Source organism: Ctenocephalides felis, unplaced genomic scaffold (assembly GCF_003426905.1).
Source record: "Ctenocephalides felis isolate EL2017-DRISC unplaced genomic scaffold, ASM342690v1 CF-g0.4_SCAFFOLD_01604, whole genome shotgun sequence".
Classification (NCBI taxonomy): domain Eukaryota; kingdom Metazoa; phylum Arthropoda; class Insecta; order Siphonaptera; family Pulicidae; genus Ctenocephalides; species Ctenocephalides felis.
In genome coordinates, this window is record NW_020537758.1 from 31,486,825 (window position 1) to 31,500,346 (window position 13,522).

Genomic DNA, 13,522 nt, shown 5'->3' on the forward strand with positions numbered 1-13,522 from the left:
CTGAACCTGTTTCCTTTTCTTTTCACATTTGTATTCAATATATTTCTTCATAGTGTTCACTTTTTGTACTAAGAGCAATATAATATTATGATAGTATAATTATCGTCTAGTATGATAATTTAAAACATGCCTTATACAAGATTTTATTACATATAGTTTATTTGCATTGTGTAGGTCATATTAAATTTTGATGTTTGGACATATCGATAATCGATTTGTACTAAAATATTAATAATTTCTATATTTTTGTATAATTTATTATAAAATTCAAGTTTTTCAATCATAAATGCTTCAGTATAGATTTTACCATACAAATAGTTGTTTGATATCTTGGTTAAATTGTAAGTAATAGATTTATTATTTTATTCATGAGGACTTATAACAATAAGATATGATGATAAACTGGACAATATTTTAAGAAGTTCTACATAAAAGATTTTATTGTTTTTTCTTCGATAATCAATTTATGATTGAAATTGTACTGAATAAATAAATATTTTCTATACATTTGTAATCTTAAATAACATAAAACTGAAATTTTGCAATCCTGCAAATGCTCGTATATATTTTTTATAATGTTAAATCGGTTTTCAATAAATTTAATAATTTTTTTTCTTATGCAGATCATAATAATTATTTAGGAGTATTCTGCTAATCGCACACGATTTAACATGTTAATAATGCAATGATATTTTATATATTTTATGAGACAGTTCCTTACATTGTATTTATGAAATATTACGTTCTTTTAAACATAATTTATTCAATGTGTCATAGCAAAAATATAAAGTTGTTCCGGGTATTTCGCCTTGCCAAAAGCGGTATTATTCTGTTTAACAAGACAGGAACCAGTTACTGAGCGAATGCACTTCCACTAAAATTAGAATAATTATACATTCTCCACATTCAAGGTGAACATCATTAAATTGAAAAATAAAAGTGATCTCGATCTAACTGCGAGTTGACACGGGAGTTCGATAAACCAAAAAGTACGACCAAGGGCAAATAAATTATTATTTGTAACTTGTCTGTTCTATAAGAATAAAATTCTAGTAATTACTTTAATTTATTAAAAAAATGAATAGAAAAAAAATATTCAGACTAATTATTTATTATTCGTTTGGTTACAGCGTTAAGTTAGATATCGGTTCTAATCAATTTAAAAGTAATTTTGAATATAAGAAAGTAATAATCTTGAAAAGCTCGCAAGTGTAAAATTGTGTTTTTTTTAATTCTAGAGTTTTTCGAATAAACGAAAAATACGTTTTTGTGTGATATAAAAAACAACACTAGGTTATTAATCCAAAGCGCATTCAAAGTCGCTATTATTCACATGAATAAATTTTACGAAGCTCAATGAATGAAATGTCTTATTTTATTCGAAACCAGTGCACGAAATAATATTGATTATCATTGATTATGGTTTGCTTATGACATATAGTCAATAAAAGAGCTTAATTAATAAATTTACTGATCAAGTATAAAAATTATAAGATGATATGATGATTTAATGAATTCTCCAAATGATAAGACAAACATTTTTGAGAATTCTAGCCTTTATATCTTGAAAATAAGTTCTCAGAGTATTTTTAGTGCATTTCTTATTACTGCTCATTGGGTTCCTTTATCAGTTCGTTTATAAGCTTCAGTGGGTTTATAAAAATATATTTTGCAGAAATGATTCATGATGCTACTTTGTTTAGGATTATATTCAATAATAAGGCTTCCAATGTCAACCTTTTAATCTCATCCACGATTTTTTCAAATCAATCTCGAGCAAAAGTAAAATTTGCTTGAACTTCCTGAATTTAGATACTATGTCAAGTGATTCTGCTCTGTTAGTCAAAACTATTGAAATCGCTATGACCCATTTGTAATGCAAAACGTGAATAACATAACTAAAATTAATAGTTCTCTTAATTCTGAGCTCGTGTTTCGTTCAAGCCACTTCTCGGGGTACCCCAAAATGCGTTTCCCCTTCTTTCTCCATGGGTCCCTTCACCGGCTCGGTTATCAGCATTTCGTGCACGTTGTCTCTTTGAATCTAACAAGAGAATGTCCACGCGCTTTGTTAGTGCCACGGCGACCTCCATCGAGAACACAACATAAAACACAATTTTTAGATCTCCGAGGTCTTTGGGGCCTGCATTTCTTCCGATCTCTTTTTTTCGCCCGGAACAAGGTTCGCGCTCCTTGGAGGATCGAGGAATCCTTAGCAACTTTTTTGTAGTGTTAAAAAATCCCACAAACTATGTTCAAAATATTGTTTTAGACCTAAACTGACAATCCAATACATTTATTGACTGAATTTGTTATTTGTGCAAGTGTTGATCGTGTGCCCAAGTTGCGGATAACATTTTATTACCTTTTTTGGAAATCATGGTAAGTCCACGCATATTTATCATTAATTTGTTGTTTCACACAGTTTATTCTTTATACAATTAGAATCCATTCACTTAAAGAATACGATTTAGAGTGTCCTTCATGCGGTATTTTTCGTTAACAAGTACTGTTGAAGTTTTGGTGTTTAAGAATGTGGTAATATCATTTTTTATCCCTGACCAATATACCAACTAATGCGGATAAAGTATAATTATTAGTAATAAAATTCTAGACATGGAATTTGAAAATTATTAAATGTAGCAATGATTATTGTTACTGAAATTGTTTTATGATAGGCAATAAATTCCAATCAGTTTTTGTACATATCGTATATGTAATATTATAATTATAAGATTATAAGATTTGTCATTTCGATAACTTTCCTTCTTGTTTTGTTGATCTACAAAATATCTGAATACAAATTAATGTTTTAAGGGTGATACCTCCTTCATACTCAAGTAATTATATTTCTATTTAAATAGATTAATTTTTTATTGTTCTTAACATTTGATTCATTACTTATATTTGAAATAATATATTGACTTATTATAATAATAAATACTAAATTGTTTTATTATTAACTAACATTAAATATTAAAATATGGAATGTAATTTGTTAATGTATTCATTAAATAAATTTGTTTGGCGGTTTCACGCTATCGTACTCTAATTTTTCTCTTTAAATTAAAAAATGATCAATTTAAATATATCATTTGATCAATATAAATATATTTGGTTATTTAGGCCAATATCAGATATATTAGCTAAAATTAACACATAATATTAAATTTAATAATTTAACATAATTATCAAATGATAAATTTAAGTTTGGTAATTAATATCTGGGATTATTAAAAATTTAGGAACCACGTATTTAGGAAAAAAAGTATTCTATGGATTACAGTAAAACTGAACTACATTGGTATCTTTAGCACAACATGAATTCATTTTTGTGCAAATATTATATTCCGATGAAATCATACATATCACCAATTATTATACAAACTTAATAACTAACATACAAAAATAAACTATTCCAAACAAGTTTCTATCATGGATGTATTACAATTTATGGAAAAATATTCGAAAATCGTAGACGAGCGAAACTTTTGCTGAAATGTCAATTGAATAATAATATATCACAAATGCACATATGCGCTCGACTCGCGATGACTATTGTGAAATAGTTATACTGCATGCAATGATAATACTGGAATTGCTACATTTGAACTTTAGGAATTGAATTGCAAAAAAAACTGTCAATAAAATGTGTATTAAACGATCTGTGACAAAACTGAAAAGTATGAAATAAAGTATGTAATGGGAGGAACAGAGGAGAGTAGCTTGATATTAAATATGAAAAGAATGTTCTGTAACTTCCCTGCTGCATCAAAAATAGGACTAGATAAAAATTCAATTACTAATCATTGTATTATAAATATAATTATTTCTTTAAGATTTGATGCAACTTTAGTGAAACACCTTCTATTCAATCTGGTGAAAATACTATACATATTTACTCATTACTAATTACCTAATTGTACTAATCACTTATAAATACTTAGAGGCTAATACTCCGATAAAATAGAAATGTAACAGAGCGTTGTTAGGACAATGCTTTGTTAAAGTCCAATTTTCATATAATTTGGTATTAAAAACTGTCCGATTGCTATGCATTTGCTGTGCAGTCAGACGTTTCCGATATGAAACCTAACCTAAAAAACGCATTACGTTTAATAAACATTGAAATCAACTGCATCTTTCTGATGTGCCATTGACACATACGTGAAGTTAGGTCTTATGTGTAAAACGACTAATCGTACAGCCACATAGCATTTTGACTACTAATTTGTGTGAAAAAACAAACATAACATTGCGTTGCCGTAACTTTTCTAATTGTAAGAAAGTTGGTCCCTTATTTCTTTTATTATGCTATAATTGTTACATTCATCCTGAAAGCACATATATAATATTATGACGAATAATAATAATTTACGAAATCAAATTATGTATTAAGTAAAATAATTACATAACATAGCCTAGTAATTTTTTGAATGATTTTATTTATAACAATAATATGAAAGAATTATAAAACTTATTTGCGGTAAATCTATAAGAATTTAAAGTCCACTTGTCTGTCATGATTTTATTAGAAAATTCTTTCAACTCGATTTAAATCGAAAAGAAGCATAAATCAAAACACAAAACAGTTTCCACTGCATTATTTGTATCTGGTCTAATAACCACACCACAATAATTACATATTATATATAGGCCAAAGCATATTGTAGATTTTTATTCTGCTTCTCATGGAACAGATTTTCCTTCTAAATACAAACGCAACAATAGTGCAACAAAACAAATTTAGGTCAAATCCGGCAGAACATCCGCATTTTTAGCGAGAAAGATCTCTAACACAATCATAATAAAAGTAAATATAAAGATGCAGAACAATTGATGCACTAAGTAAAAATAAATATAACATTAGTAAACAATTTACAGTAAATTGAAATTAGAAAGACATAAGATTGGCATAAAAAAGAGGAAACAGATCAGATTGGCCAAATCATATTGAAAATGGGCTTTGTAGAAAATAATTCCGTCCGAATTTTTTAAATCTAGATTGCTCTCTTGACATTCTACTATATCAGTGTGCCAAGAATCAAATACTTTAAGAATACTACTATTAAATACTATCAAATAGTTATATGTAATCAGAAGTAATTCCAACAATATTAAAAGCTAATTCAAACAAACACAGCCAACATTTTTGTGGCTATTTACTAATTTAAAAAGCGTACTAAAATTTTACAACAAAATCTATTGTAACATATCGTACACTGTTCATTTAAATAAGAACTTACTAATAATAAATTTATTTCAAAGCATTATGTATTAAAAAGCGGACTAAAATTTGTGGGACTTTGTCGAATTGTTTTAGGATTTTTGAAATTGTTGATTTTGACGTTGGGTCAAAAATTAGCTCACATGCTTTCCCTATTTTGTTTTTCAAGTATCCAGGTTAAAAAAAATTAAGCAAGTCGGTTTGTTAGCGAAAAATTAACTTCTCATTCGAGAAACTGATGATTATAAATATATTCCAAAGCTGTAATTATACCAAAATTCTTGAAATCGTATTTAATTTATTGCTAAATGGAAGAATACTGTAGTGTCTCATGTTTCCAAGTTCATGAATAGATACATAAAAATAGATTGAATAATTGAAAATACATATTTCTATTAAATAAGTTTAATAATCGAATACATTTATTTCTGTTAGTTTGATATAATTTATTATTGTTTTATTATTACTGCATGAAATTTCTACCAGATCTCTAAAAATTTATCTCTCTCAAACTACCGTCCTGACTTTCGCCAGAGAATCGCGAACACAAAAGAAATCATCGCGCGGCGGCGATATTTTCATCTGGCGATCGTAAATTGTTTAATTAAATGTGAAATTGCGATATTTGTACGGTACTAAAATTAAAGTCGTAAAATTAGCACAGGTTGAAGAACAGATTCGATACAGTCAAAAATATGTGTTGAGAGATAGATAGATAAAATGCATTGGAACGATCTAAAACATGAATTAGTAGTTATACAAAAAAATGCGCTATCATGATCATGCGGAGAATTTGAAGAAAATTGGTAGCACCACATTTTAGAATGTAAAAATGTATAGGAAAGGAGCATAGGGTTAAAAGTCCGAGGTAAAAAGGTGCTCCATCGATATTTCAGAAACAAGTTACGTTAAAAAAAATTAAATCAATATTTGAAAGCAGAGGAAAAACACATGTTTAACCAGCTATCACTTTGATGTTTGAAAATTTATAGCAAAAGTAATTTCTTTCGTTGTTAGCTTTTTTGCTTATAAGCAATTTTGTTCAGTTTACGAGATCTTAATATAATTTTCAAGTATACGTAATTTAATTGTTTTGTAATATGTATTGTTAACTTTAAGTTAAATTCAACAGTTTATTACATAACCTCTACAATAAACTTACCTAATGGGTGGGATAAAAAGGACCAAATGAATCTTAACCCTAGCAGAAGTGTAAACAATAAAAAGTCTAAATGAAAAGAGATGAATTAAATGAATAATTATTGTAACTCTGATGAATATTTCTGACGAAATACCAGGTCGAGGTTATATACCGTGTTATTTTTGTAAAACATTTGACATTTTGACTTTACTTTTGTTGGCTTCTTGACAGTGCTATTTTACCCTGCCTATATGGTAAAAAGCAGCAGGTGACAAATTTTGTGAAAAAATATTACAGTATTATATATATATATATATATATATATATATATATATATATATATATATATATATATATATATATAAACATTGGATTTTTACAATGCGACGTTATATACAATATCTAAACTTACATCTAAAGTTATCGTCTTAGATACTTTTATATATTAAATTATGCAATTTATTTTTTTTTAAATAATTCTGTTCTATCTACCATAATCTGCATTACAACTTGCAAATATGGTTTATCACACTACAAATTAAATAGATTAAATTATAAGATGGTGCTTCACGTATAATATTTGACTAAACTCATCACCATTGACTATTATTATATAATTTTATATATGCGCTGCGATATTTGCATAGATGAGTCTTGAGTTCGTCATTTACCTTGTCGAAAAAGTTCAAAAATCAAAAACTATTTACAAAATCCTTCAAATCTATTGGTCACGAAATGAATACATACTAGTTATGTAAATTTATACAGATGCCCACACATATTTAAGTTGTTTTGAAACAAAATCCAACAGCATCGTTTATCTTCATCGATATCTATATCATTTCATTAAATACTTCTACATTAATATTTCTAGTCTCAGTTGCAATAAATAACTAAGATTCGCGTAAGAAATAAATAATATTTTATCAGCTGCGAATATTTCATTATATAACGCAACTTTTAAAGATCTCCAAGAGAGCTTTCCAAGTTAAATGCCGATTGTGTTAAATGTGAGTTTAGAAATGGTAATTTGAATATAATGTTGAACATACTTTTGGATAATATTTAGTATATAGATAAATAATAGTCAATCTAATCTCAAATTACTGTGAAAGGAAATTTTAAGCCCGCAAGTTAGATGCAAACTATTATGGGAAAAAGGTTGAAAATAAAATTTTAAAATGGTTTCGTTTATAAATATTGCTATGTTTTATTAATCAATTGCCATCTCCATATATTAAAAAACTAGCTGACCTGTCAATCGTTATTTTGACATAAAAAATATTTTTAGTATAAAATGTTTAATATCTTCAAATGTTTTTCTATTCAACACATAACATTTTTACACATACATTTCATATACTTTAAGCATTAAAGTTTAGCACCCGGCATTTACATAAATTTCAGAAATTTCGCTAGTAAACCGCAATTTATTTCCAGATGACCCGTGATAAGTCATGGTATACTAGTTTTCTAGGCCATATATTAAACAAATATAAAACAGGTAAAACGTTCTAGTAAACATGTTATTTCAAAACGATGACTCTAAAATTTTATCAACGTAAAAAGAGCTTTAGAAAGCAAAAATAAAATACTTGAAAATGACAAACATTTTTATATAAACTATACTAATAGCAAATCTCCGAAGCTGTACTTAATTGGCTACCTAACTGGTCACAGATTTATATAATCTAATACACTGTTTTTAAATATTTATTTTAACTAAAATAAATATTTTAATTTGAGGCTGCTTGGTCCAACAAATTAACCACTGTTCTATATATCAATAATAGCAATTAAAATGATTTGTTCAAAAGTATCAATCAATTCATCAATTGGGCAAATGCTGAGGGCGTTTCTTTGTAATTAGTCATTGGATTTGTTAATAAATAGATATAACAAAATTCCTAACAAATAATTGCATGACGATCCATTTTTTTATATCTTAACCTTTAGTAAATGATTTTCAACGTATTATAAATATATACATATAATACAAATAAGATAAAATAATTGCTAGTTGTTCTTAAAATCAAATCTGTATGAAGAAAATGATATAGGTACTAAACTAATCCAAAAATTAATTTGCGGATAACTAAATTTACTAAATTTAAGTATCGGTTATAAATTGTATACAAAATCTAAATTCTTTTTAAATTTTACGATAAAAATTTAAAAAGTTTTCGTTTTCTAGGTCTTGGAGCACGGTTAGATGTAAAATTATAGTAAATATGCCTTATCTTAGTTAACGATGGTTATATTAAGATATTGAATATAATATGTATTTAAATTAGAAAGCCTGTTTCAAAGTTCAACAGAAAATGCATTATAACCAATTAACAAAAGATCATGTTAAGAAACGTGTATTAAAAATCGATGTGCATGATAATATGCAGTTCTGGCGTATTTAGGACCTTTGCTACTATGTAAGGAAATTTGCACAAACTTTGCAGGAGCACGCACACTGCTTTTCAAATAAACCTCTTTGAAATGGATTCTTGTCATTAACACTAATTAATAATTCAGGAAGTACATTAATATTTAATTTAAATTAATTTTTAGCATTGACGGCATTTTATTATTAAAAAATTTTACTCAGAGTGTGGAGAAAACTGTTTAACATTACTTCACATATCATGAAAGAATGTTATGTTAGAATTTTTTGTTCATTTGGCTTCTCAGATGATTTTATCAATTCGCATATGTTCTGTATATTTTTGACTTGTATAGTTGTGATAAACATAGCATACTAATATCATTCTAAAATTTTGCAGCTTCCAAATTTTGTATTGCATATTATTTTGGCAACATTATTGCGTTTAAAATATGTTACACTATAACAAGTGCATCGCTTTATAAATTAGCATTTTCACCCATAAGTCTGAATTACTGAACCATGTAATTTCCATTAATATTTTCGGCGTTTAATGACATTTTCTTGTTTATTTTTTTGCCTTGAGCTGTGAGGCCGTTGCCTCTTTGAGTATGTCGTAATAATTATTGTATTGCTTATATGAATGTGGTGAGATTTCGCATAACTTTGCGATATTACATAATATCGCATACAATAACACACATCGGGCAGGAGCTCCAGTTAACGAACACCTGTCGATGAGGCGATATCGGATCATTAAATAAATTAAAGTCTTGCAGATATTTTACAAATTTTATATCTAGATTATCTTTCTTTTCTACTATACAGTATGACTATATTTTATATTTCAATTCTATAAAATCAAAATTGCCATTCCAATTCTAGTTCTAATCCATGAATGCACTACGTGCATGAATAATTGGTGAAATGCATACTAGTAAAAAACGTCAAACATAAAATAGTTAAAAATCGAACTAGGTAATTTTTTTTATTATGTTCGATATTGTGAACAAATCCGATAGATATAATGCTTAATTTTTTATTCGCTTTCATAATGTGTCGTTGCTGTCGTTATAAAGAGGAAACTACATTCAATAATTTTAGCAGATAAGGAAAGTAGGTCGAAAGCTCAGTGGTAATGTTGATGTTCATGGAGCTTATAGAAGTCAATTAATAGTAATGCTTAATTTATAAATAAAAATTATATTATAATACATGTCATCTTATATTTTTAAAACAGTTTACAAAACTACTGTTATAAAACTTTTATTACTGATGTCCACTACGATTGGAATGTTGAGGTCGACGTGTACGATTTTATTACAAACAATACATGATGTGTCAGTAATTATTCTTAATGATTTAGATATCATGCAACCTTATATTACAAATGTGTTTAATGCATCATTACTTGGTTAATACAAATATTTTAATTATTCAAATAATAATCGGATTATGTTCTTTGAAGTTTCAAGGTAGCCCCCAAAATTAATTAGGAATCCCAAAATTTATTAGTGATCCAACCTGTCAGAGATTTTAAAATTGACAGTAAAATAATTTTTATTTCCAACATTGGTAGTGTTATGGCTGAGTTTTTTACATTTTTCTACATAATTAGATATTATATATTTGGAAGAAATTATGGATGGAAAACTTCAATATAACTATACTTAATCCATTGTTAGAAAATTCAATGAGATTCTATAATTATCTAACTTTTACTCTATTAAGTAAGTATTGTTACGTTCTAATTAAAAATCTAAATATAATAACATTATATAAGTAATGATTGCACAATGCGTACGATGCACGCAAGAAAATTTCAATAATTATGTCAAACTCTCTTGTCAAACATGACGGAAAAACTAAATAAATCAAATTGAATATAGTCTTCAGAGCAATATAAATTTATTCTAAATATTTGTATGTTCGAATTTTTTTATCTGAATTTGAAAGAGTGCAGTGCATACTCGGATTAATAATACATTTTTTATAAATCCACATTTTGTACTCTTAACATTTATAAGTTATATTTATATTATAAAAAGAATTATATACATACATTATTTGATCATGTTTTTATTTCGACAGTTCATCTTTCCTTTTTATTAATCAGCAATCAGAACAATTTTATTATATTCTATGAACTGTTGTATTGTAATTCCTTATAAACTATTCTAAATAGAATCCAACCCAGTGACCGCCCTTTTTCTTTGTTGCGAGATTATTATAAGATATTTAAGATAGTGTGTTATAACAAATTAAGTTTAGGTTTATATCTATCGTATCGTCAAGTAAAAACTGATGTATCTACTAATTGATACCAAGTAGTTCGAGGTGGGAAAGAGGCCAAGCAGTTGCAAGTCTTAAATTCAAAAATTCAATATTTTATTTTGTATAGTTTTTCGATTTTATTCACATCTTGAAATGGATCATCCTGTACATTGCACTTTCCTAAACACGTATCTTCATACCTTATGCATCTATTTTATAGAATGATGGATAATCCCTTCGCACAGTGATATTTTATCGTGACCGTAGGTATCGAATTGTTGAATTTTTAAATATACATCAAGTTGTGTATGTGTATTGTGTGAAAATATATTACATAAATTACATTGATATGCGAGTAGTTCGATTATCTGTGAACTTGTAAATTCCTAATATATTATAGTCAAAGCCTTTTATATTTATAATAATTTTCTATACTATAGGGAATAAGAATACTCCACGTACTTATATTTATATTACACTACAAAATTCGTATTAAATATTATTATTACAAAATTTATCAATTTGTTCACTAAGCGGCTCATATCTCAAATCAAAAGTAACTTTACCATATATTGTACTTTCCCATACATATACTACTTTAGTAGATTTCAATGATAATGCATGCAGCCATTCCCAGATTTAGAATAAGTCTACCGTTCTAAACAAGAAATATTTAACATGTGGTTTGTGACATATATCGTAATACTACATATCTGATCTCAAACAGTAATAGCAATGACATAAACGACGAACGACGATATTTATAATGATGGCTTTAGGCGTATATTGTACATGGAAGCCGGCTTCGTGATGAAAGATAAAATGGATTATACCTATATATTTAACTTCTACGATTTAACAATACAATTGCCATATGAATTAGAAGTAAACTGCCCGATTTATCAATGGAGAAATATAAATAGCTTGCGGTAAAATTCGGATAGTAGCAAACTCAACTCGCGAAAAAAGTATCCATCAAGGTTAAATCCTGGCTATTTGTATAAGAAATTAATTACTGAACATTTTAGAATAAACCATAAATATATATGTAATAAATATATGACGTGTAATGAATTTTATAAAAACGGTAATAAATTTTGAAAAATGATAAAATTGTATAATAGGATACTTGACAAACTTGATCAAAAGGGCAAGACTTTTTGGAAAAAATCCCGGTCAAGTACTGTATATAAACATAAATTAAAAGATACTCGAATGAAAAACTAAATAGACTTAACGAATGATGCTGTTGACTTAAATAGCATGACATATGGAAGAATAACAAATAGTGACAGATAGAGATGAATATTGTAGAGAGTGTAATTAGAAACAATAAACTAGTGATTAGAGATGAACAAAGTTAACAATGCTTAAAATATTAAGAATGATGTAAAATTCAAAAATGACTTGTATGTGGCCAAAATTCATTAGTTTATAAATCCAATAATATACAGAACTCTGTAGGTTCTCTAAAGACAAACGTATATGATCATGATAAATCTTATTCCTAATTTAGTTATAAGAAATAAAAAAATGTAATAAATTGCAAAATTATTTTTGAAGAAGCACCGTTATAATGCAATTTTATTTTTTGAGTGAGGAGTAAAATTCTGATTCATTGATGAATAATTAAAGAGATCAATTTGAAATACTGATAGGACTTGGTTTCTTAACAGAGACGATTTTAACACAAAGAATTTATAATATTTAGCATTATTCAGCGATAGAAAATATAATCAATGTGAGACAGATTGTCATGGTAGACATGATTGTCGTAATTGCCAAATGCAAAATATATTTCATATATACAATAATTAAGGTTAAAATAAATCTTCAAGCAATATGAACAATTTGTTAATTATATTATATAAAAAGGAAATATTATCTATTAACTATTTTTCAATTATTTTAGTATAAAATGGTTGTAAGAAAAATAAATATTTTTCAATAAACTTGTTTGAAATATATTTATTTTTATTACAACCGTTTTATACTGAAATAATTAAAAGTTTATAAAAAATATTTCCTTAAGGCGATTATAAAATAATGCAACAGTATAACAATAAAAGATATTAAAATGTTCATACATAATTATTAATACTTGCATAAAAAAGATTTACGTGTATGTAAATTATGGTCTTGTTTAAAACGAGCAAAAATATTTTATAACTAGTTCCTGGTTCGACTACCGCATGTATAATACTCGTATGTGGTGCTTTTCGCAATTACTTTCAACATCGGCATTGAATCGTGTAAAAGTATTCGAATTAGTTTAATTCGATAAAAAATAACGCATGTCAAAAGCCGTGGGTATTTTAACCTTCGAATATTTGCGCGAGCAAAAAATCGATATTGATCATCGATGGATAATCGGCGGCATGCGTTAATTTAAAGGAATTTGTCTGGTAAAATGAACCATATAATTTTTCTTTGGATGTTTTGTGTAACTTACTATATATAATTATTGGAGATAAATCAATTCGATATTGTTTATAAAGCACTAAAA

General features: G+C 27.0%; 1 protein-coding gene across 1 annotated transcript in view; it reads left to right on the forward strand.

The window, feature by feature from the left end:
- Nucleotides 1-2,343: 2,343 nt before the first annotated feature.
- LOC113372153 (probable chitinase 10) overlaps nucleotides 2,344-13,522 on the forward strand; it is a 66,771-nt gene continuing 55,592 nt past the window's right edge. The window contains exon 1 of the mRNA XM_026612478.1: nucleotides 2,344-2,382. Coding sequence (XP_026468263.1) covers nucleotides 2,380-2,382 — 3 coding nt within the window. The 5' untranslated portion in view covers nucleotides 2,344-2,379. The remainder of the gene's footprint in view (nucleotides 2,383-13,522) is intronic.